The 23749-nt window shown below is 33.5% G+C and overlaps 1 protein-coding gene and 1 pseudogene across 1 annotated transcript in view; one reads left to right on the forward strand and one right to left on the reverse strand.

The window, feature by feature from the left end:
• Positions 1–558: 558 nt before the first annotated feature.
• LOC134856262 (uncharacterized) overlaps positions 559–23749 on the reverse strand; it is a 197349-nt gene continuing 174158 nt past the window's right edge. The window contains exon 5 of the mRNA XM_063872897.1: positions 559–1260. Within this exon, the coding sequence (XP_063728967.1) occupies positions 778–1260 (483 nt within the window). The 3' untranslated portion in view covers positions 559–777. The remainder of the gene's footprint in view (positions 1261–23749) is intronic.
• LOC134855222 (dihydrolipoyl dehydrogenase, mitochondrial-like) overlaps positions 14813–23749 on the forward strand; it is a 32606-nt pseudogene continuing 23669 nt past the window's right edge.

Consider the following 23749-nt stretch of genomic DNA (forward strand, 5'->3'; position numbering starts at 1 on the left):
GATGCAAGTAACCTTTCAAAAGTTTTTTCAATTAATTCAGGTCCGCATCTAACACTGCTGCTGATGCAAATAACTTTGCAATTTTTTTTCATTTAATTCAGGCCCGCTTCTAACACTGCTGCTGATGCAAGTAACCTTGCAAAAAAAAATTTCATTTAATTTTCCGCTTCTAACACTGCTGCTGATGCAAGTAACCTTGCAAAAGTTTTTTCATTTAAATCAGGCCCGCTTCTAACACTGCTGCTGATGCAAGTAAACCTCGCAAAAGTTATTTCATTTAATTCAGGCCCGCTTCTAACACTGCTGCTGATGCAAGTAACCTTGCAAAATTTTTTTCATTTAATTCAGGCCCGCTTCTAACACTGCTGCTGATGCAAGTAACCTCGCAAAAGTTTTTAAAAGATACTAGCAATGAGATAAGTGTTCAGATCAATTGCAAATGCAATCTTGTCATTCATTGCCGCCAGGTGTTAGGCACACTTTGACCTTAGAAACCACTACAAGACCGAAATAGTTTTTTTGGCTTCAAGAGAAACGAAGTTTGGCCGTTACAGGATGTTTAAATTATAAGTTCCGTGGATTCCATATGAGCAATTTTATACTGATTGGCCCAATTAAATCATATAGTTCCGTCAAAGTTCATTTTGCCCATCAGATTTTTACATCAAAGAATTAAACGGGTCTGATGAGCTTGGTAAAACGTTTCTTATCATGCCAAGCAGTTTGTTGGGGAAAAGAATGTGTCATATAAAACTAATTGGCTCCAGCAAAAATGTCTCATACACAACTGTGAAAGCCACTGGGGATAGGACTTTTCTCAGTTCTGGATTTCTTGATTTTTATTTCCGTTATTTCGCACACTTCGCTGCTGCGGATTCTTTCATTAGTAAAATCAGCTATCTGCACCCCTACACCATTAGATTCAGTGGCGGCTGATTTGTTTGGCCCATCCGTATCAATTGAGATAAAACTCGCTAGCCGATAATCGTTCTCGTAGTGGTCTGTCTGCTTAAACACATGTCTGCTCCTGCTTCTTTCTTTCTTCCCAATTGTCACGCCTGCGACATCTTTTCGCACGCTTGTGTTGCGCTTGCGCTCCTTTTCGGCTTGTTTCCCGTTTCGGCCAATAATGCATTCTTTCAAATACGAGTAAACGATGTCCAATACGTTGAACGCACTCAGGCCCAGCCAAATGCCGACGTTTCCACCAATGTTGGAAAAAATGGTCCAGAACGAAATGATGTATTCTTCGCGCATCACCTAAAGTCAGGAAAAGCGATATCAAAGTTTTCTTGATATGCGACAATAAAAGATGTGCTGTTTGAAAATCAGTCCCGTTTGGCAATTCTCGCAAAATTGTCCTTTCGTCCTTTAAGGCTAAAGTCAACTACAATTAAAATTGTCAATTAAATAGGACAATAAGTTTTAACTGTTAATCATTTCGAACTACCTTAGTACAAAAAATATCAATGAAAAATTTCATTGATGATTTTTCACTAAGATTTGATCTGAAAAAAAAAATTTGTTTCGTGGAAATTATACAATTTATATGGAGATTTTATACAGCCTATATACAGCTTACATACTGATTTTCTCAGTGCATTCGATAATCGGATAGTTCGAGAATATTGAAACAAAATTATGTAGGCTTAAGCCAACATAATTTTATTTCACTGTACTCAAAATATCCCATTAGCGACGAGTATACTGAGAAAATCAGTACGTAAGCTGTATATAATCTGTATATAGTCTGTACATAATCTGTGTATAGTATGCATGAAAATTGATACAAAAAAAACAGTTGTCGAGTGTTTTTGTAATCATTTTTTAAGGACCTGCACTGGATTTCCATGGATAATAAACGATTAAATTGTCATTCTTTAGTCTGTATCTTTAAAAGCACAAAAATTAGTGATTGAAATCCATCAAAAATGGATTATAATCAATGTATTTCATATCAATACAATCCATTCTAATCGATTATAATCGATCTTAATCCATTAAAATTGGATTATAATTATAAAAGTTTTCAAATCGATATAAACCATAATAGTAGATTATAATCAATTAAACTGAATTTTTGAGAAGAAATTTTTGAATTTTGCAATCTCTTTTAAAGTTAACTCATTGCCTGTTTCGTGCAGTTTCTACGTATTACATTTCATAAATTTTTACTTTTCACATAAGGTTTTATTTATTTAAGTTTTCTGTACTTTTCTATTCTACGTAAACTCCATTACTTCTTGACAACCCCCTTCCCCAGTTTAACTCCCCTCACCCCTGGTCAGTTTACCAGCCCCCTCCCCCTATCTTAGTTTAACCCTCTCCTCCCTCCCATGTTTACTGAACGTGGGCGTGGTTAAAAAAATGGGGGGAGTTTGGAACAAAAAACTTGGGTGAGGGGGTTTAAATGTAAATAAGTGTAGGGGATTTGTTTAAATGCGGTTTTAAGGGGGGGGGGGGAGAGGCAAATGCGGAAGGGGGAAAGTGAGAGGGTTAATTTGTATAGATTTATATTGCGAGCAGGCCGTGAGTAACTCAGAAAAGTTGCGAGTTTTGCATGTGTTTTTAATAATGAATTATACTGGATTTTAAATGGTTTATAAACTATTATAATGCAATATAATGAATTTCCTTTCAAAAAAAGAATCAATTATAATTACAATATAAGCATTTTTGTGGTCTACGTTTGCAACAATAATGGATTATAATGAAATTTTAGACAACAATTTTCCATTGTAATTGATGATTGTCCATTGAACTCCGGTGCGGAGAAGATCTACATTATAAAACTTCACAAAAATACCTTATAATCGGTTAAAATAACTACATAATCGATGTTTTACTAGATAAAATTAAAACAGATCTAAAATCTGTATGTTTTTCTGTAGATAATCGATTTCTATCACTGCGGTAGGTTTTTGTCGTATTCGAACACGGGTACATTGCTTCCAAATCTATGTTTCCGTAGCTATTAGTTTTGAACGCTACTAGAAACTTGAACGCTACTTGCACGGTAACCAGCTACCATTCTTACTAAATGGGAATTGTTAATGATTTTTGTGTTTATTTTGATACGTAAAAAAATCAACTTATAAATTAAAATTGGTTCCAACTAAAAAAACAATGCAGCTGTTGAAAACATGTTAAAGGATTTTTCAATTGCCTTGTCTGAAAACTTCAAATTCAATTTCGTGCTAGCATTAAACATTTTTGTTATGATTAATTTCAACAAAATATGAACATTTGGAAAATGCAATCACTGGAAATTATCGTCTTCCAATTAATTTTAGAAGCAAACCAACCGCACAACTTTCTGCCCCCTCCCAAAAAAAAACAATTTAGGGGGAGAAGTTTTGGGTTTTCAGGAAACAACTTTGAGTCGACCTTCGAATTATAAATTTAACTATTTGTTTAAAGAAAATTGATCTAAACTACGTAGGATTACGTTATTAACAGCATTCAGATGCAGTATCACATAAAAAGTGTGACAATGAATTTCATATGCGCGTTTGTTGGAAATGCATACATTATATAGAATTACTTTTCAAATTGAACACGTGGCCACGGGAGAAATTCTACGGTTGGTGACTTTGGGGGGTATGGGGGCATGGGTAGGGAGATTGAACGGTTGATCTTTAAAAGATAAAAAAAAATTGCTCGTATCAGGGCGAAGCCTTGAATGTTCGGACTGCCTTTAAGGTCTACGGAGCTGAGCTGTGGTAACATGAAAAAAGTATTAAAGTTAAAAGAAACGAAAAAAATTGAGATTTATTATGAAAATCATCCCCCACACGACATATTAAGTAAAAAGTGCTAAGTTTTGTTCCTAGTAACGGATCAATGAAGGTAAAAAGGCTTTTTTCAATCAATTTGGAATGATTTCTAAGACGAAATGAATCTCCACAAACGCGTTATTAGCGCGAAAACTATCGCGCGTTAATTGTCCCATATTGGCCAAAATGGCAATTTTTGAACCCCCATAACTGTGCAAAAAATGATCACAGGTGAAATACCTCTTCAAGTTTAAGCCCAAGACATAAATACATTTGAACTATTGAGCAACTTGGAACAAAAATAGCTAGTTAAAAAGTCGAAATAGTCTGAAGAAGAAAAAATCTACCGAAGCACAAGCAATCTGTTACTTTCGTTGAAAAAGTTGGAACTAAAAAGTCAAAATTTGTCGTGAATAAGTTTTCTTGGTGGCGCTGGTGTTTGACGAGTTTCTTTGGTCTGCAAAATGTATAAACCCAAGTTGTATAAATCCAAATAATAGGCTTTGATCGCAGTGCTATAAAACACTGAAAATTTGCCAAAAAGCAGTCCCCCTCAAAAAAACATATTAGGAGTCAATGGCATATGTCGACCTTCAAATTTCTTCTTCACACCAGTTGAGAACTGTAGGAAAACCATCGCCATACAACCAACTTGATCTCTTTTGGCGAGATTTGTTTTTCAGTTACCATCTTTTCTTCAATTACCCAGCAGTGTCGTTAGTTTTATACATAATTTAATTTAAAATCAAAATCATTAGTTCAATTGAGCTGGCCTATTTTTTTTTAATTTTCAAGGGTCGCATAATGTTTTTCACACTATATATTTTGTTCAGTTGGTAGATTTTGAAGCTAAAAAACGAATTTTCAATGTTTTTCAACAAAAATTGAGAAATAAAATTGAAAATTGGTTTGAGTTTTATTACGAAAACTTTTTCGATATTATGGTCATTTTTCTACAAAAATAGTTTTTTATTTTGCTTTTATAGGCTGTCGAATATATTCAAATTTTTGTTTTTTGTTCTAGAAAACACCTTTTTTTCTTTTTTTTCAATGATTGTGGTCGGAAAATTGAATTCTACTTGCACAGTAACCGGCTATCATTGTTTCTAAATGAGAATTGTTAATTATTTTTGTGTTAAAATTGAAACTTCAAAAACTATCTCATAATTATATATTGTTTCCAAGTATAACAAGATTGTTTGTATCAGGGCAAAGCCCTGAATGTTCCGACTGCCTTTTAAAGCTTTATGGAGCAGTTTTAACATTAAAAAAATAAATGTAAAAAAAATAAAATAAACTTTTTTTTTCTAAAAATTGAAATTTTCTTTATAAAAATCATCCACCCACACGCCATAGTAAGTACAAAAAGATAGATTTTGCTCCTTGTAACAAATCAATTATGGCAAATAAGCTTCTTTTAACGGATTAAATCTCCGCTGACGCGTTAAAAGCGCGAAATATATCGCGCGTTAATTGTCGCAAATCGGCCAAATTGGCAATCTTTAAACCCTCATGACTTTATGAAAAAAGATCACAGGTAAAATATCTTTTCAAATTTGAGCTCAGGATAACAATACCTTTCGAATGATTTAAAAAACTCTGTCAAAAAAGGCTAGTTACAAAGTCGAAATTTGTCTGAAGAAAAAACCCACCCCGAGCACAAATATTCCGTTACTTTTGTATCGAAAGTCGGAACAACAAGACTGCTCGTATCAGGGCGAAGCCCTGAAAGTTCCGACTACCTTTTACTGTTTAAGGAGCAGTAATAACATAAACCACATAAAAAATTAAATGAAATAAAATGAATGAAAAACTTTTGTTCTAAAACTTTAAAATTTTTCGATAAAACTCATCCCCCCACACGCGATATAAAGTACAAAACAATAGACATCGCTCCTTGTAACAAATCAATTATGGCAAATAGGCTTCTTTCAACCAATTTGGAACGATTTCTAAGACGGATTAAACCTCGCTTACGCGTTAATAGATCTAATTTATCGCGCGTTAATTGTCCCAAGTTGGCCAAAATGGCAATCTTTAAACCCTCATAACTTTATGATCACAGGTAAAAAATCTTTTCAAATTTAACCTTAAGACAACAATACCTTTCGAATGATATAAAAAACGGCTAGTCAAAAATTTCGTCAAAAATGGCTAGTTAAAAAGTCGAAATTTGTCTGAAGAAAAAAAAACCCATCCCGAGCACAAATATTCCGTTACTTTCGTATCGAAAGTCAGAACAAAAAAGCAATGCAGCCGCTGGAAACATTTTAAAGGATTTTTAAATAGCCTTGCCTGAAAATTTCAAATTCGTTTTCGTGCTCTCAATAAACATTTTTGTCATGATTAATACAACAAATTATGGACATTTAAATCCCAGGAAAATATCAACTTTCAATTAAATTTTGAAGCATTAAAGGTACAAGTTTCCCCCCTTATTGATTTGGGGTGAAAATTTATGGAAATTCCTGGAAAAATTTTGAGCAGACCTTAGAGATATCAAATTAACATTTTGCTGTTAAAAGAAAAATTATCAAAATTACGTAAGATTAGGTTATTAACAGCATTCAAATACAATCCCACCCAAAATTTATTTGTGATAACCAGTTTTATGCGTACGTTTGTTCGAATGCATACATGATACAGAATTAATAATCAAGTTTAATACGTGGCTAGGGGAAAAATACGGGGCACTCTTCTTGGAAGCTAAACAAGACTGCTCGTATCAGGGCGAAGCCCTGATTGTTCCGACTGCCTTTGAAAATCTATGGAGCAGTAGTACTACGAAAAAATTTAATGTAATAAAAAACGACGAAAAATGTTTAAAAAAATGGTTTGTTTAACATCGAAAAAATATTTATAACTTCAAATTGATTTGATGATAAAACTTTAGAGCAAGAAATGAAAAAAGAAAGGGTTGTTGTCTTCATTGAGTTGTTAAATTGACATTGTGCCTTCCTCCCCAATGATTTTTGTTTTTCGAAATATTTTTTTTTTCGTAAGCATGTTTGGTTTTGCACACATTTGGTATTTTTTGTTTATAATCAAAAGTCTATTTTTGCGTGGTGATTTTTCCCTAGCTTTTTCGAGTGACAAATTACAGTTATTTTTTTTCGAATCTGATTCTTTATTTCAATAAATGATAATTGATAATTAGGAGGCAAAACATCTTTGCTTGCAATTTGTGAGCCGATTCTTCGACATACGAGAATCGCTTTTTCATGGACATGCAACAAAGCTTTGTTTGATGTTTTTGCTTTTGTGTAATCCACAATAAAACGGCTAAATCATAGGGAAGCTCCAAATGCTACGCTCTTCACCACGAATTTTTCATTCTTTTCCTTGATCTGTCTGCTCTTTGCGAATTGAGTTGTGTTCTAAAGTTCAACTATAGAGCAATTTCAGATAGGGTACACCGTCTGCTCGTCACGCTATCTTATTTTCGGCCGGATAGATTCGTGCAACTTCTTAGTCTAATACCGATCTTAATCTTACTCTTATATCTGCTAGTCTCAATAGATCTAGAGTATACTGGTTTATTGCGAAAACGTCTCTGGGAGAGGCAACTAAGTTCTAAGTTAAAGTCATATCTCTCTGGTGCTGAAATTACAAGTAAGTGGGTTGTTAGTTCGATGGAGTATGATTGGTTAGTATTAAATATTTCTAATGATAAAATATCTGAATTATAACCAATAAAAAAATCATAGTTTAAATCTGGTTCCACCCATCAGGTGTTTACAGAGTTTTTGAATCTTTCATCTTCTATCTGTAATGGAGGATGGATGATGTCGTTGGTATTTGGCGAATATCGTTTCTTGTTCCGATCTTGGAGAAAGAAGTTCCAGGAAGCTGGATTAGTCGATATGAGTTTTGGCATTCAACAATGTTTGTGACCGCCAACGAAATCAATCTAATTTCAAAGTGATTTGCTTTGATTGTTTGTTCTGCTTTTGAGGAGAACTGAGTGTCTTTTGTTCTTATCTGGAAATGGCGTGAAGATTGAGTTTGGAGGGAATGCCTTGTAACTCGGTTCTGAACGCATACTTAAGCATCGAGGTGGTCATTGATCTGATTCAATGAAGTCCTTTTCTGCGAAGTCAACGTACTTCAAATCCTTTTGAGTTGTGACTGTGAGCGGCATATCGGTTGTGTTTAGCCATTCTGCAGGTTCAATGTGAGGGTGTCCTCTAGTTTCTTGATGCTCGTCTTTGTGGTCGTGTATGATCTATATACTGCATTATATGATATACATTTATGAAATTTCTGTTAATTCGGTTTTTTAATCATGGTTTCTATTAGTTGTTATCGCAAAAGCTTTTACTTTTTAGTTCTGTTATTTTTAAGAGTTACTAACCCTTGAGTACCTCTTCTCAAAAATAGGGAGTGTGTCACAACGCGTGTTTTGAAGCACGGTGGGTTAGGCCGGCTATTAAGCATGCTCAGGACGTCCTCTTCTGGTGGGTTAGGCCAGGAGTGAGGGTATGAATGCATGCTGGTTTTTTATGGGGTCCTGTTTTGTGTTGACTTTTTATGTTATGTTTGTTACTGGTTTTTCCTTTTGTTGTTTTGGTTGTATCCTTTTCTTAAAAATCAAATTGTTTGGTAATGGTTTGTCTTACGACTTTTTGGTGTTTTGGTTGTGTCCTTTTTTTAAATATCAAATTGTTCGATAATGGTTTGTCTTGCGACTTTTTGGTGAGTACCGTGGGTTTTCTTTACTTAATCATGCTCTTAGTTTGTGGTTTATGGTGTTTAGTAAACTGCGTTGGTTAGTTTGGGTCAATAAATAATTCCATTCCAACCGGGTTAAGAGAAAAATTGAAACTTTTTATTGCTTGTTTGAGTTGTTGTTAGTAAAATTTAAAATTTGAATTTATGATTTTAAACAATTTGTCGTGGGCGAACTGTGAAAATTTGGATAGAATTCTTGTGCGAGTGAATATAAAGAAGCGATATAAAAGGTTGGTACTGCTCTCTTCTTGTATAAATTTACTACTTGAATGTTGAATTTTACTGCTTCGTTGAGGTTGAAATTATTAATTGATTTTCACCGTATTTAAATTTACTACGTTGTAGAAAATTTTTTATAGACTGATTTACTACTGTGGGGAAAGAATTTTACTGCATCTTTCAGGGCCATTTGTTAAGAAAAATTCACAGTTTATAAAAGATATTTGTATTTTTATTTGGTTTTTCTGTTTGTAGGTGATCGTGATCTAAAGACTAAAGAATAAACATTTCATAAAGAATGGTTAGTGTTATTTCGAAATAGTTAGTTTTAAATAATTCATCTCATATTTACCTTATTCGTCGAGAAAGAAGCCATGAGGAAAACATCGTGAATGACATCAGATGGGTTTAGTAATTTTGCTAATTTGCGAAATATATTTTTAGTCTAAAGCAGTGGCCAAAGCAATTAGAGTTCCTCAATGGTTTTTAATTCTTCAGTGCCAACGGAAAACTTATAAGGTGTGTTTTGGACTAGGTTTTAAAGATTGTCATTGTTTTTAGTGTTGTGGATAAATTCTAAAATAGGTAATAGTCATTTCTATAGGTTGAATGTTTGACGCCAGCTGCACGTCGTATGAAGCTCCTAGTTGGGTATGGAGGGCTCGTAGCCTGGTATGTCGGAAGCGTATGGACTGCCGACATAGAAACACGCTTCAACGTTGTCCCTCATGCGCAGCTAATCAAAATGCTTAATAACAGTTGGGCCCAAGAGCTCTGGATTGGACATAGAGTGGACTCGCTTAACTAACTAACTATAGGTTGAATAAATTCATGCGGGACATGAGTGGTCGGGACTCTTTTACGTTGAAGGTTTCGGTGAATATATACATTTGCGTGATGGGGTCATAATTACGAAGGGAGCCTTGAAAGTTAGTATTTTTAATACAATAGGTGAAATTAAGGAAAAACGGTGATGTGTATTCGGAGTTAATGATTTGAAATTAGTGATGGGGTTGTCGTGATGGTGTGTGTAAGTCAAAATGATTTTGTATGAATCGATAGTAAGTGTAGGTGTGTGTCTGTTTAGTTCTTAACATGATGTCGTGTGAGCAGTGCAAATCACGTTCTTTGGGTGTAAGGGAGTGAAAAATTAGTGAAAAGGTTTCAAACTTTTCATGAAATGATTCGTAAGCTTGGATGTCAGATAGTGCTTCTGAAATGATGTGATCGTGTGTTTTGTCTAGTATGCTAAGTGTGAATAAATAAGGAGTTTTAATAAAAAAAATTTCAGTTAATTGGGTGTTAGCGAATTGATCGTCGTCAAGGAGTTGATCTTTTTAGGTCTGATGATATTTTGATCATAATAATCGATTTAATAGTCATTAGCTTGGGGTGCGGTGAATGCTTTGAGTATTTTTTTGAATCCTATGTACGTGAATTGTCAAGGGGTTAGTGCTGTAGTTAGTTTAAATAGTTCAGTTTTATTTCTTTCGATGTCTTGTGTTGTGTTAAGGAGTGATAAAGCAAGGAAGTTTGTAAAATTATAATAGGATATCCAATGGAGTGTAGGGATTAATACATGTTCATCTACAAAATTGTGTGGTTCAGGGTTAGGTTCGGACTGGTTATATGTATACTGAGGAAAAAAGGCTAAGGTTTCTTGGAGGAATTTGATAGTATTGGTATGAGTTGGGTGATTGATGTATTCTCGGGTGGTTCCGAGTTTGGATTGAAACGGGCGATTAGGGAATTTTCGTTTAAAGTTTCTATATGCACGGTTAGTACTAGATGATGATTGCGTTAATGTGTATGATTAAGCTAAAGATGGGGTGTTATCTGAAGAAGGTCTAGGGGTTGGTGGGTTTGATGATGTTTTTGTTGATGATAATTGATGAATAGTTAGGGTGTGAGGGTGTTGTATTTGTTAATTTAGCTTTTTGAGGTTGCTTAATTGATAAGAGTTTTGAGTGTTATTAGGTAAATTGTTTGGGGAACGTCCAGTTGTAAAAGGGGAGTAGGTTGGAGTTACTTGGGAAACATCAGAAGGGGTAGAGGGGGATGCATATTGGGTTTGGGAGTGTATGTGTTGAAAGGGAGGTTTTGAGAAGGTAGAGGGGCTGGGTTGAGAAAAGGTTGAGAGGCTAGGTTCGGAAACTGCAAATTCATCAGGGGTTTCTAAGTCGGAGTGTTCAAATTGGGAAATTGTATGAAAAACTGTGATATCTGAGTTAGCATCAGAATCCATGCCGGATGATGTGTTAATGTAAAGTGAATCAGGTGGCGGGAAAGCAAAAAGTGGGATGATGGGGATCGGATTTTGGAGATTGGCTGGGTGGGAATTCGAACGGTGTAGGGATCCAGTTTTTCGGCTCATCGTATGCTAAAAAAATGATTTTTTTGAGATTGAAAAGTGGTGGTATGGGGTTGTTCGATGATTTGTTCGTATGTATCGTCATTTTGGGAAAGTTGTGTTACTATGTGCTGAATGGGGCTTTGCATATAGTTAGGTCTTGAATTTGTAGGGTTTGTGAGTGCTAAGTTTCTAAAATTTTGTGATATTAGTGATAATAGATGGTTATGATGTAAATTCGGTAATTGTGGTGCTGTGGGTGATACCTTTGTTTTGTTTTGTGATTCATCATAAGTGTTTGGTTTTGTTGATAGTTTTGTATAATATTATTTTGTTTGTGCGTCTAAAAATTTTTGTTTATTTATGTAGAAAAAATTCCAAAAATCCCGCAAATAGTATGCGTGCTACGCTTGCTTGTCGGTTTACTTGTGTATCTATTGCGCATGTATTATAGATTCCTTTTAATAGTGAAAAAAGAAATCCGATATAACTGAACATTGCGCATAATATAGTCAATCTTTCTAAGATGTAATAGGGCCCTCCTAGAAAGGCAAGAATTTCGTTTTTCAAGATGATGAAGCTGAAAATATTTATTGGTGAGATATTTTGTTGTCTATATTTTTCGCCATTTAAATATTTGTAGTCCTTTGTATCTTTAAATTATCTGTGTGTAAATGTCTGAAAAGCCTGCGGTTTCTTCAAGTTTGCGTAAACTTTGATCTATTGATTCTCGTTGTATTGTGTCCATTTGTGCTGGTAGTTTTTGAAATTGTTGTGTACGACTATGATGTTGTCTGTCGGATTTAGAGAATATACCTATCGATTGTAGATCAATATTTGGATTGCGGGCAATAGCGCTATTATTTTTGGGTGAAAACGTTTTAAATTGTTGCCTTAGTGTCGGATATGGTGTTAAAAGTTTGTATTTGTCTTCATCGGGGCTTAATTGTACAACATTGTGACTGTTTTTTGATCCACATGGGACTGCGGTGTCCCAAAAATATGTTCATCGGGCGGGAGAGTGTATCAATAAAATGTTCTTTGTTTTTTTAGAATATTGGGATTGTTTTATAACAATTTTGTCTTCAAAAACATATGAAGGTGATACTTTTTTGGTGCAAGTATAAAAACATAAAATGTGTTCTTCATAATCAAGGAAGTTTGATCTATTTCCGGATAATAATTATCCTGCATAGGGTATTTTTAGAACTGCTAGTGCTAGCGATTGTAAAATATGTGTTCTTTTGAGTTCACATAGTTGATGTAGTGTTTCTAGTTCTGATAGTGACATTTCTTTAAAAGTTCTGCTAATTGTGTAATCTAATATCATATCTATCTGTATGTCATAATGAATTGCTCCAAAATATGTGTTGTTCTTAAGTGATAGTTCCTGTAATCGTGTACTGTCTATGTCTTGTGGTTTTGTTTTTTCACCAGTGTTTCCTGTGTTTCTTAGTTTCTTAGGTTTACTGGGATGTATGAGGTTCCTGTATGTGTTGCGTGGGTGTCTTTTTTTTCCAGTATTCATATCAAAACCTTGTTCGTAATCGACAAGAATTTCGTAACTATGTGTTTTGTAGAGGGGATTTTTATATTTACATGGTAGTTCTGTTTCTTGATAGATTTGAAAACGTGGTAATTCATTTTGTATATTGTTGATGTTTTTAAAGTTATGATTTCGTTGTCTTATTTGATTTGGGTTTACATCTTCAAACAGTATTGACTCAAAAAAAATTTTTTGATGAAATTTTATCAATCTAGCGTGTATTTTTGATATTTGAAATGTGGTACAAGTGTCTTCGGGGAAACAGACAGTTGTGGCTTGTGTCCCAGTAGTAGAATCACAAAAACCTTGATCAATTTTGCAAGGTAGTCTGATTCCTTGCTAGATTATAGTGTCATCATTTAGCGAACATTTGGCGATTATCATTTCTTGCTCCGATCTTGGAGAAAAAAGTTCCAGGAAGCTGGATTAGTCGATATGAGTTCTGGCATTCAACAATGTTTGTGACCGCCAACGAAATCAATCTAATTTCAAAGTGATTTGCTTTGATTGTTTGTTCTGCTTTTGCGGAGAACTGAGTGTCTTTTGTTCTTATCTGGAAATGGCGTGAAGATTGAGTTTGGAGGGAATGCCTTGTAACTCGGTTCTGAACGCATACTTAAGCCAATGAAGTCCTTTTCTGCGAAGTCAACGTACTTCAAATCCTTTTGAGTTGTGACTGTGAGCGGCATATCGGTTGTGTTTAGCCAATCTGCAGGTTGAATGTGAGGGTGTCCTCTAGTTTGTTGATGCTCGTCTTTGTGGTCGTGTATAACCCATATACTGCATTATATGATTTACATTTATGAAATTTTTGTTAATTCGGTTTTTTAGTTATGATTTATATTTGTTGTTATCGCAAAAGCTTTTACTTTTAGTTCTGTTATTTTTAATAGTTACTCACCCTTCAGTACTTCTCAAAATTAGCGTGTTTTGAAGCACGGTGGGTTAGGACGGCAAATAAGCATGCTCAAAACGTCCTCTTCTGGTGGGTTAGGCCAGGAGTGAGGGTATGATTGCATGCTGGTTTTTTATGGGGTCCTGTTTTGTGTTAACTTTTTATGTTATGTTTGTTACTTGTTTTTCTTTTTTTTTTGTTTTGGTTGTGTCTTTTTCTTAAATATCAAATTGTTCGGTATGGGTTTGTCTTGCGACTTTTTGGTGTTTTACTATTTCTTTTTTATCTTGTCAATAGTCTTCAAAAGAAAAAATTATCCAGTTCTTAAGCTGGTTTAATCCTGTTTGAGTACTGTGGGTTTTCTTTTCTTGGTCATGCTGTTAGTTTATGGTTTATGGTGTTTAGTAAGCTGCGTTGGTCAGTTTGGGTTATTATATAATTCAATTCCAACCGGGTTAAGAGAAAGTTTGAAACTTGTTTTTGCTTGTTTGAGTTGTTGTTAGTAAAAGTTAAAATTTGAATTTATTATTTCAAACCATTCGTTGTGGGCGAAAAGTGAGAGTTTGGATAGAAATCGTGTGCGAGTGAATGTAAAGAAGCGATATAAAAGGCTAGTACTGCTCTCTTCTTGTATAATTTTACTACTTGAATGCTGAATTTTACTGATATGTGGAGGTTGAAATTATTAATTGATTTTCATCGTATTTTAATTTACTACATCGTAGAAAATAATTTATAGATTATTTACTACTGTGGGGAAAAAGTTTTACCAAATCATTCAGTGCGTTTTGTTAAGAAAAGTTTATAGTTTTTAAAAGAGTTTTGTATTTTTATTTGGTTTTTTTGTTTGTAGGTGATCGTGATCTAAAGACTAAAGAATAAACATTTCATAAAGAACGGTTAGTGTTATTTCGATTTAGTTAGTTTTAAATAATTCAGTTCATATTTACCTTATTCGTCGGGAAAGAAGCCATGAGGAAAAACATCGTGAATGACATCAGATAGGCTTAGTAGATTTGCTAATATGCGAAATATACTTTCAGTCTGAAGTAGTGGCCAAAGCAATTGGAGTGCCTCAATGGTTTTTACTTCTTCAGTGCCAACGGAAAATTCATAAGGTGTGTTTTGGATTAGATTGTAAAGTTGTGTTTACTGTTGTGGCTAAATTCTAAAATAGATATTTCTATAGGTTGAATGTTTTTTTTTATGCGGGGCAATGAGTGGTCGGGACTCTTCTACGTTGAAGGTTTGGTGAGGGGGCAGAAAATATACACTTGCGTGATGGGGTCATAATTATGAAGGATGCCTTGAAGGTTAGTATTTTCAAAACAATATGTGAAATTAAGGAAAAACGGTGATGTGTATTTGGAGTTATTGAATTGAAATTGGTGATTGGGTTGTCGTGATGGTGTGTGTTAGTCAAAATGATTTTGTATAAATCGATGATAAGTGTAGGTGTGTGTCTGTTTAGTTCTCAACATGATGTCGTGTGAACAGTGCAAATCAAGCTCTTTAGTTGTAAGGAAGTGAAAGGTTAGTGAAAAGGTTTCAAGCTTTTCACAAAATGATTTGAAAGCTTGGATGTGAGATAGTGCTTCTGATCGTGTTCTTTGTCAAGTATGCTAAGTTTGAATAAATAAGGTGTTTAAATAAAAAAAAATTTCAGTTAATTGTGGGTTAGCGAATTGATCGTCGTCAAGGAGTTGATCTTGGTTAGGTCTGATGATATTGTGATGATAATAATCGGTTGAATAGTCATTAGTTTGGGGTGCGGTGAAAGTTTTGAGTAATTTTTTGAATCCTCTGTACGTGAATTGTCAAGGGGTTAGTGCTGTAGTTAGTTTAAATAGTTCAATTTTATTTCTTTCGTTGTCTTGTGTAGTGTTAAGGAGTGATAAAGCAGGAAAGTTTGTAAAATTATAATAGGATATCCAATGGAGTGTAGGGATTAATACATCTTCATCTACAAAATTGTGTGGTTCAGGGTTAGGGTCGGACTGGTTATATGTATACTGAGGAAAAAAGGCTAAGGTTTCTTGGAGGAATTTGATAGTATTGGTATGAGTTGGGTGATTGATGTATTCTCGGGCGGTTCCGAGTTTGGATTGAAACGGGCGATTAGGGAATTTTCGTTTTAAGTTTCTATATGCACGGTTAGTACTAGATGATGATTGCGTTAATGTGTATGATTGAGCTAAAGATGGGGTGTTATCTGAAGAAGGTCTAGGGGTTGGTGGGTTTGATGATGTTTTTGTTGATGATACTTGATGAATAGTTGTTTATAGTTGTAGAAAAAATTCCAAAAAGCCTGCAAATACTATGCGTGCTACGCTTGCTTGTCGGTTTACTTGTGTATGTATTGCGCATGTTTTATAGATTCTTTTTAATAGTGAAAAAAGAAATCAGATAAAAAAAACATTGCGTATAAAACAGTCAGTCTTTCTAAGATGTAATAGGGCCATCCTAGAAAGGCAAGAATTTCGTTTTTCAACGTGATGAAGCTAAAAATATTTATCGGTGAGATATCTTGTTGTCTATATTTTTCGCCGTTTAAATATATTTAGTCCTTTACATCTTTAAAATATCCGTGTGCAAATGTCTGAAAAGTCTGTGGTTTCTGCAAATTTACGTTAATTTTGATCTATTGATTGTCTTTGTATTGTGTCCATCTGTGTAAGTAGTTCTTGAAATTGTTGTGTACGAATTTGATGTTTTATGTCGGGTTTAGAGTATATACCTATCGATTGTAGACCAATATTTGGACTGCGGGCAATAGAGCTAATAATTTTTAATGGTTGCATTAGTGTCGGATATGGTGTTAATAGGTAGTATTTGTCCTTGTCGGTGTTTAATTGTAAAACATTGGGACTGTTTACTGATCCACATGGGACTCCGGTGTCTCAAAAAAACATGTTCTTCAGGAGAGTGTATCTACAAAATGTACTTTGTTTTCATAGAATATTGAGATTATTTTTTAACGTTTTTTGTAATACAAAATCATATCTAACTGTATGTCATAATGAACTTCTCCAAAACATGTGCTGTTCATAAGTGATAGTTCCTGTAATCGTGTACTGTCTGTGTCCTGTGGTTTTATTTTTCCACCAGTGTTTCTTGTGTTTCTTAGGTTAACTGGGATGTATGAGGTTCATTCATTTGGAGGATAATGTGTTGCGTGGGGGTCTTCTATTTTTTTCCAGTATTCATATCGAAACCTTGTTCATAATCGACAAGATTTTAATAATATTTTGTTTTGTAGAGTGGATTTTTTTTATTTACATCCTACTTCTGTTTCTTGATAGATTTGAAAACGTGGTAATTTATTTTGTATATTGTGGATGTTTTTAAAGTTGTGATTTCGTTGTCTTATTTGATTTGGGTTTACATCTTCAAACGGTATTGATTCATAAAAATATTTTTGATGGAAATTAATCATTCTAGCGTGTGTTTTTGATATTTGAAATGTGGTACAAGTGTCTTCGGGAAACCAGATAATTGTGGCTTGTATCCCAGTAGTAGGATCACAATAACCTTGATCAATTTTGCAAGGTAGTCTGATTCCTTGCTAGATTATAGTGTCATCATTTATATCTCGTGTGAGTTGTACTTTTTCAAGTTGTGTTTTCCAATCGAAAAACATTAATTCTTGGTATCCTTTGTTTTATATGTCTGCATTTCAGTTTGAAGGATTATTTATTCCAATGTAAGGTACCTAATGTTTATAGTGAAGATCATAAGTTATTCTTCCATTTGCGCCATTGGTTTCTTTAGCTTGTTGTTCGGATTCACATTGTGTTACTTGATTTATTGCATATTTGTGTAATGTTTCTTGTTCATTTTCTTCACAATCGTAGTGTGTTAAAAAAAACCTGAGGTCCTGTGCGAGGGGATGGATTTTGATTTTGTTCGAAAAAAAATAGAGAAAAGAGGTGTTGAAATGTGAATAATTTTAGAATATACATGTGTATGATAATCCTGAATATGGGTTATAAAAAGTTATGTATCCATTTATCTTTTTGGTATATCTATCATTTTTGTATATTACTTCAGCTGTTATAAATGGGGAAGGTAAAGATTGAGCCGTTATATTTGGCGGGGCTTATGGAAAAGTTTGTTGAACAGTGTTATTTAGTCTTACTGTAATTTCGAATCTTAGTGTGAGACTATTTTGATGAAATATTTGATTGTTATGTTCCTGAATATCTTTGTGCTTATATTGTCTACATTGTAGCCTGTTTAGTGCCCAGTTGTGGAGTCTACTTTTTTCTTGATGTTGACCAAATAATGGTGGAGGTGCTACGAATGAGTTCCAATCTAATTGTATGGGGGTATTACTAGATGATTGTTCTTGATATCTTGCGTCAAGATTTGTAGGGACATTTAGGGGAAACATTGTTGGTGTTATTTGAATTACTGAAGGTGTTGATGGAAGGGAAAGTGTTTCTGGCAAGGTTGATAATGTTGTATCAGATGAAATATCTATTGGATCGTTTACTATATTTGGTTCACCTTGAGTGTATGAGTGTGTTGCCCAATATGGTAGGTGTTCAGTAGATGCTGGGGGATTAAAAAGATTTTCTTGAATTTGCTCTGATGGGGGAGCTGATGGAATATTAGAAGTGCTTTGTTGTGAAGTGAGTGGGGGAGTTTCTGGTAATGTGCTACTAGAAAGATCTGAAGTATTTGATGCTGGTGATTGGGGTATGATTAAAATGAGCTCTAGGAGTTTGAAAGTTTCTGTTTCGTCTTGGATGTATAATTTGTCTATTTATTTCAATTGTATTCTGATTTTGGCTGATATGTTTTACTCTATTAAGATCTTATTGGAGCGGTGGGTATATGGCATATATTGATTCGTATTGTGGTTCGCTCAAAGGTGCGTGGCAAACAACTGGTTCTAATGGTTCAGATAATCGTGCATGTCTTTGTTCAAGTGTGTATTGATTGTCTTGAAAAGAAATGCGGATTGATGATTGGGGGTTTTGAGTAGTTGTTGTTTTTTTTGTGTTTTCTTGGCAGGTTGTTGGTGGTGACTGGGGTGGTGGTGGCTGATTAGCAATTTTTTAAAAAATGTATGAGTTTTTGACTTTTCAGAAAGAAAATTTATGTTTACTATATTATTCTTCAAAAAAAGAATAAAAAGGATGGTTGCTAAAGCGAATGTGATGACTGACTTTTTGATACATTTGCACATTGTCATTATTAGGGATGTTAAGAACGTGAGAAAAATTACGAATAGTAGAAAAACATCAGTTCTACTAAAGATGGTTTGAAACATTTAAACAGACTTGAAATTATCGTACGCGTTGAGGTTATCAAGGATTTTGGAAAAATGGAATACTTTTTTGAATAGTGAATAGAAAGTTTTAAAAAATGTTGTAAAAATAATTAAAAGTTTTTACTGAAGTTTCAAAAGTATCTGTTAGAAGTATTATAAAAAATTAAGATTTTTAAGAGGTTTTATGGAAAGGGTTGAAAATATGCGTTTGAAATTGTTGACTGTCGCGGAAAGAAGCATTTAAGAAATGATTCGTTCCGTCCATTTGTTTCGTCGATTCTAATTTTTGACTAATATGTCTTACTCTAATAAAGTCTTATTGGAGAGGTGGGTATATGGTTTATGTTGGTTCGTATTGTGATTCGCTCAAAGGTGCGTGGCGAACAACTGGTTCTAATGGTTCAGATAATCGTGCGTGTCTTTGTTCAAATGTATATGGATTGTTTTGAAAAGAAAGGCGGGTTGATGATTGGGGGTTTTGGGTAGTTGTTGATGTTATTGGGTTTTCTTGGGAGGTTGTTGTGGGGGTGATGGTGGTTGATTAGCAATTTTGAAAAAAATGTATGAGTTTTTAACTTTTTAGAAAAAAATTTTATTTTTATTATAGTATTCTTCAATAAAAAGAATTAGAAGGATGGTTGCTAAAGCGAATGTGATGACTGCCTTTTTTATACATTTGCACATTGTCATTATTAGGGATGTTAAAAACGTGAGAAAAATTACGAATAGTAGAAAAATATTAGGTCTACTAAAGATGGTTTGAAACATTTAAATAGACTTGAAATTATCGTACCTGTTGAGGTTATCGAGAATATTGGAAAAATGGAATATATTTCGAATACGAAATAGAAAACTTGAAAAAGGTTGCAAAAATTTATTAGAGTATTATCGAAGTTTCAAAAGTATCTGTTAGAACTATTATAAAAAAAAATAAGAAGATTAAAAAGTTTTGATGAATAAGAGTGATTTCTATTGGCTGACTTTGAACTAGAATTGTTCAAGTGTGTTTTCAGCATGTTTTTACAAAATTTGAAACTTCAAAATGTTTAAAAAGAATTTGGATATTGATTAATATCAAAGTTGTTTTTGAAATTCAACTTTCTTTAATATTTTAGGTTGTGGGATGACTGTCTTATAATTTAAACGTGGCTGACTTCCAAATGGTGATGATTCTATATGTTTAGATTTTTTTTGATCCTGTGGTAAAATTTATTCAGTCATTTTTCTATTTTTCCTTTTTCTTTGAGATGTTTCTGTTTTTGGTATAAATGATGTTTGGGGGAGGAAACATTTTTTTGTTTGTTTGTTATTTGATTCTTTCTTTTATCGGTGTTTTGGTTTTGCTCAGTTTCTGGATTGTTTTGAACATTTTTTATACCTGTGAAGGAACATAATTGAGTTAATTCACGAAGTGCATATTCTTTTGGGTAATCAGGTAAGAGGTTGTTGCGATATTGAACAATTTCTAAGAAAATTTATGTTTACTATAGTATTCTTCAATAAAAAGAATTAAAAGGATGGTTGCTAAAGCGAATGTGAAGACTGCCTTTTTTATACATTTGCTCATTGTCATTTTTAGGGATGCTAAAAACGTGAGAAAAATTACGAATAGTAGAAAAATATTAGGTCTACTAAAGATGGTTTGAAACATTTAAATAGAGTTGAAATTATCGTACCTGTTGAGGTTATCGAGAATTTTGGAAAAATGGAAAAATATTTCGAATAGGGAATAGAAAATTTGAAAAAATTTGCAAAAAGTTATTAAAAGTATTATCGAAGTTTCAAAAGTATCTGTTAGAGATATTATAAAAACAATAAGAAGATTAAAAAGTTTTGATGAATAGGAGTGATTTCTATTGGCTGACCTTGAACTAGAATTGTTCATGATGTTTGGGGGGGGGGAAACATTTTTTTGTTTGTTTGTTTTTTGATTCTTTCTTTTATCAGTGTTTTGGTTTTGCTCAGTTTCTGGATTGTTTTGAACATTTTTTGAACCTGTGAAGGAACATAATTGAGTTAATTTACGAAGTGCATATTCTTTTGGGTAATCAGGTAAGAAGGTTGTTGCGATATTGAACAATTTCTTTTTTTACTTGAATCAGTAAGTTTGTATGTTACATCAGTGGGTTTATCAAATATTTGATATAGTTTTTTTTCGGAGTGATTGTAATTTTTTGGAAATTGTTTTTTGTGTAGTGAAGTTTGGAATTAAAACAAATTGTCCGATTTTTCATTTTGTTGCTTGTCTAAAGCGTGAATTAATTTAATTATTTATATTTTGTCTTTGTAATAGTTTCTTTGTTATTTTTTGGTATACTTCAATTTTTTTTGAAATCAATTCGGTATGTGTGCCGGAAGATAGTTTTAAAATTTGTGGATGAAAAAAGTGATCTTCATCATGTGTATGTAATGGTAGGTTGTAACATATTGAACCTTTATTTGGTTGACAATAACCTTGTGCGTTTCTGTGAGCATTTGCTGTGAACATGATTGGTTTGCGTGGTTTTTGATTAAATACCATTGCGTATGGTGACATTCCTAGTGTTGTTGCAATTTGTGACTTATAAGATAAGTGGAATAGTTTTTTATCTGCTGACCGTTCGGTATATTGTGTATCATTTTCATTAATAATACATCAAAGATAGTATTGTAATAATCCGTTTGTGCAAGATGCATGAGATGTACGTGGTTTTTGTTTGATATTAAATAAGTGACATAGCGTGATAATTTCGTTGTTAATGAATTCAAGGCGTTGTCTGTGACTAGTATTTCGGGTAATCCGAATTTAGCTAGCCAATGTTCGTAGATTGTTGTATATGCACAAAAAGCATTACAATGGGGTTCTGGATTGAGTGCTACGTAGTGCGTGAATGCATCAACAATGACCATTATGTAAAAGTTTGCTTCGGAGGATGGTGAAATTGGTCCTTTTGTATCAAATAAAATTCTATGAATAAAATATAGACTTTGTCTTTTAAAATCTTGTTTTTTTTTGGCAATTTGCTTTTGGTTCGGGTGTGGTTTATTTAATTGACATATTATACAATCTTTGCATAACACTTTAATCCAAATTGGTGCGTTTGGGAATTAAGAGTTTTGGTTGAAATTAGAGTATGTCTTTTCTGATCCTGAGTGTCCTTTAGTATTTAGTGTATGTGATGTTTTGAATGCTAATAAAATCATAATTAAGGCTGGACAAGGTACTTTAAAATCAGGTGTTTGACGTTCTAAAAGATCTGTGTTTTCATTTATGGTGCTGTTATTAATTTTTTTGAAAAAAACGAAGGAGTGTTTTATTTCCTAATTTTTTGGTATCAGCTTTCGTCGGCTTAGTTTTATACTTGTGCCAATATTTCAGGTGTCTGATGACTGGGTCAAGATTTTGGTATTTTTCTAAATATTCTAGTATAAGTGTTTCTGTTGGAGGTAGAAAAATGTTTTCTATTTCTGTTTTTGATAGGGGTATCGTGTCAAGTGTGTCATGAAGATTAAAACTTTGATTTATTGTGATTTTTGAATCATTTGGTGATGGTCCTGATAAATTTACTTTATCAGTTAGGTTTTACTTTCTCTATCAAAGGAAATGGTTCCTTTTTATGTGGTTGTTGTTTATCTCGTTTCTGTTGAGTATTATTTTAGATACAGTGCGAATATGGAATTGGCTTAAATGTGGATGTACCTAGTAAATCAATTTCATAGTGGTTTTTTGACAATCTAAATAGAGTGGGTAGTGTTGTAGATTGTATATTTGTGATTGATCCATGTCAGTTTTTACTGCATATTTACATTCTAATCATGGTGAGGTAGAATTTATTGTTTTGTTGTGTTTCATCGGTGGTTTTTCGTGTTAACAATTCAGGTGGTGTGTTTCTACTTAGAGTATCTGGTAATGCACGATTTTTTCCTGCTGTCCAGACTATTTGGAAATTTGGAAATTTGATTAGAATTAATTAAATCTATAAACTCTATGGTTTGGCTTTGATTTTTGTGAAAAAGAAATATAATAGGTTTGTGATCTGTGAATAAAACTGTTGGATGTTTTGATCCAAGTATCAAAAAATCATATTCTGTAAGAGTATTTATTATAGCTGTGCATTCTCTCATAAGAGTAGAGAGTCTTAGTTCAGCTTGTGTAAATAAGCGAGAATTTACTGAGATTCATTTTATTCGTTCCATTGTCAGATTGTAACAATGTTGCGCCGATGCCAAAGTTTGAAGCATCGCAAATTGCATAAAATGGTTGATTGAGTCTGGAATTGTTTTCGATGTTTGTTTTGTGAGAAGTGTTTTCATTTCTTCAAATCGTTTTGGTGTAGAAAAGTCTTAAGTATAATTGCATTTTATATACATATTGACTTAAGAAATTTAACATTCCAAGGAATTTTTGGATTTTCTCTTTGTTTGTTGGCGGCTGGAGTTTTTGGATTGCGTCCATGCGTGACTTCAATGGGATTTTAGTATTTTTCTCAATAATGTGTCCAAGATATTTTACGCGTGTTAAGAAAATGTGATTTGTCCGGGGCTGCTTTCATGTTTTCGTTTTTTAGTCTATAATGGTATGTTTTAAAACTATAAACATTTCATCTTTGGTTTGTGATTGCATGAAAAGATCATCTAAGTATGTGATTGCTTTTTTCTTGAGTATAAGTGGTCTAAACATTATACTCATGAATGCTGAAAAAGCTGCTGGGCCTATGGATATTCCATAGAATAATCTATTGAATTCATATTATTGATTTCCGATAACGAATTGTGTCAATCGTCGTGACTGTTTGTCTAATGGCATTTGATTATATGCACTATTCAGATCTGCGGTTGTGAAATATTTAGCGTTTATTTTTGTTAGTACTTGAATGAGTTCAATAGGCCAATTACATTTAGATTCATCAATGAGTGAATTGAGATATCCAGCGTCTAGAACTATTTTAGTGATTCTCCTTTTGCTTGGATGATA

This window comes from Symsagittifera roscoffensis, chromosome 1 (assembly GCF_963678635.1).
Source record: "Symsagittifera roscoffensis chromosome 1, txSymRosc1.1, whole genome shotgun sequence".
Taxonomy (NCBI): Eukaryota; Metazoa; Xenacoelomorpha; order Acoela; family Convolutidae; genus Symsagittifera; species Symsagittifera roscoffensis.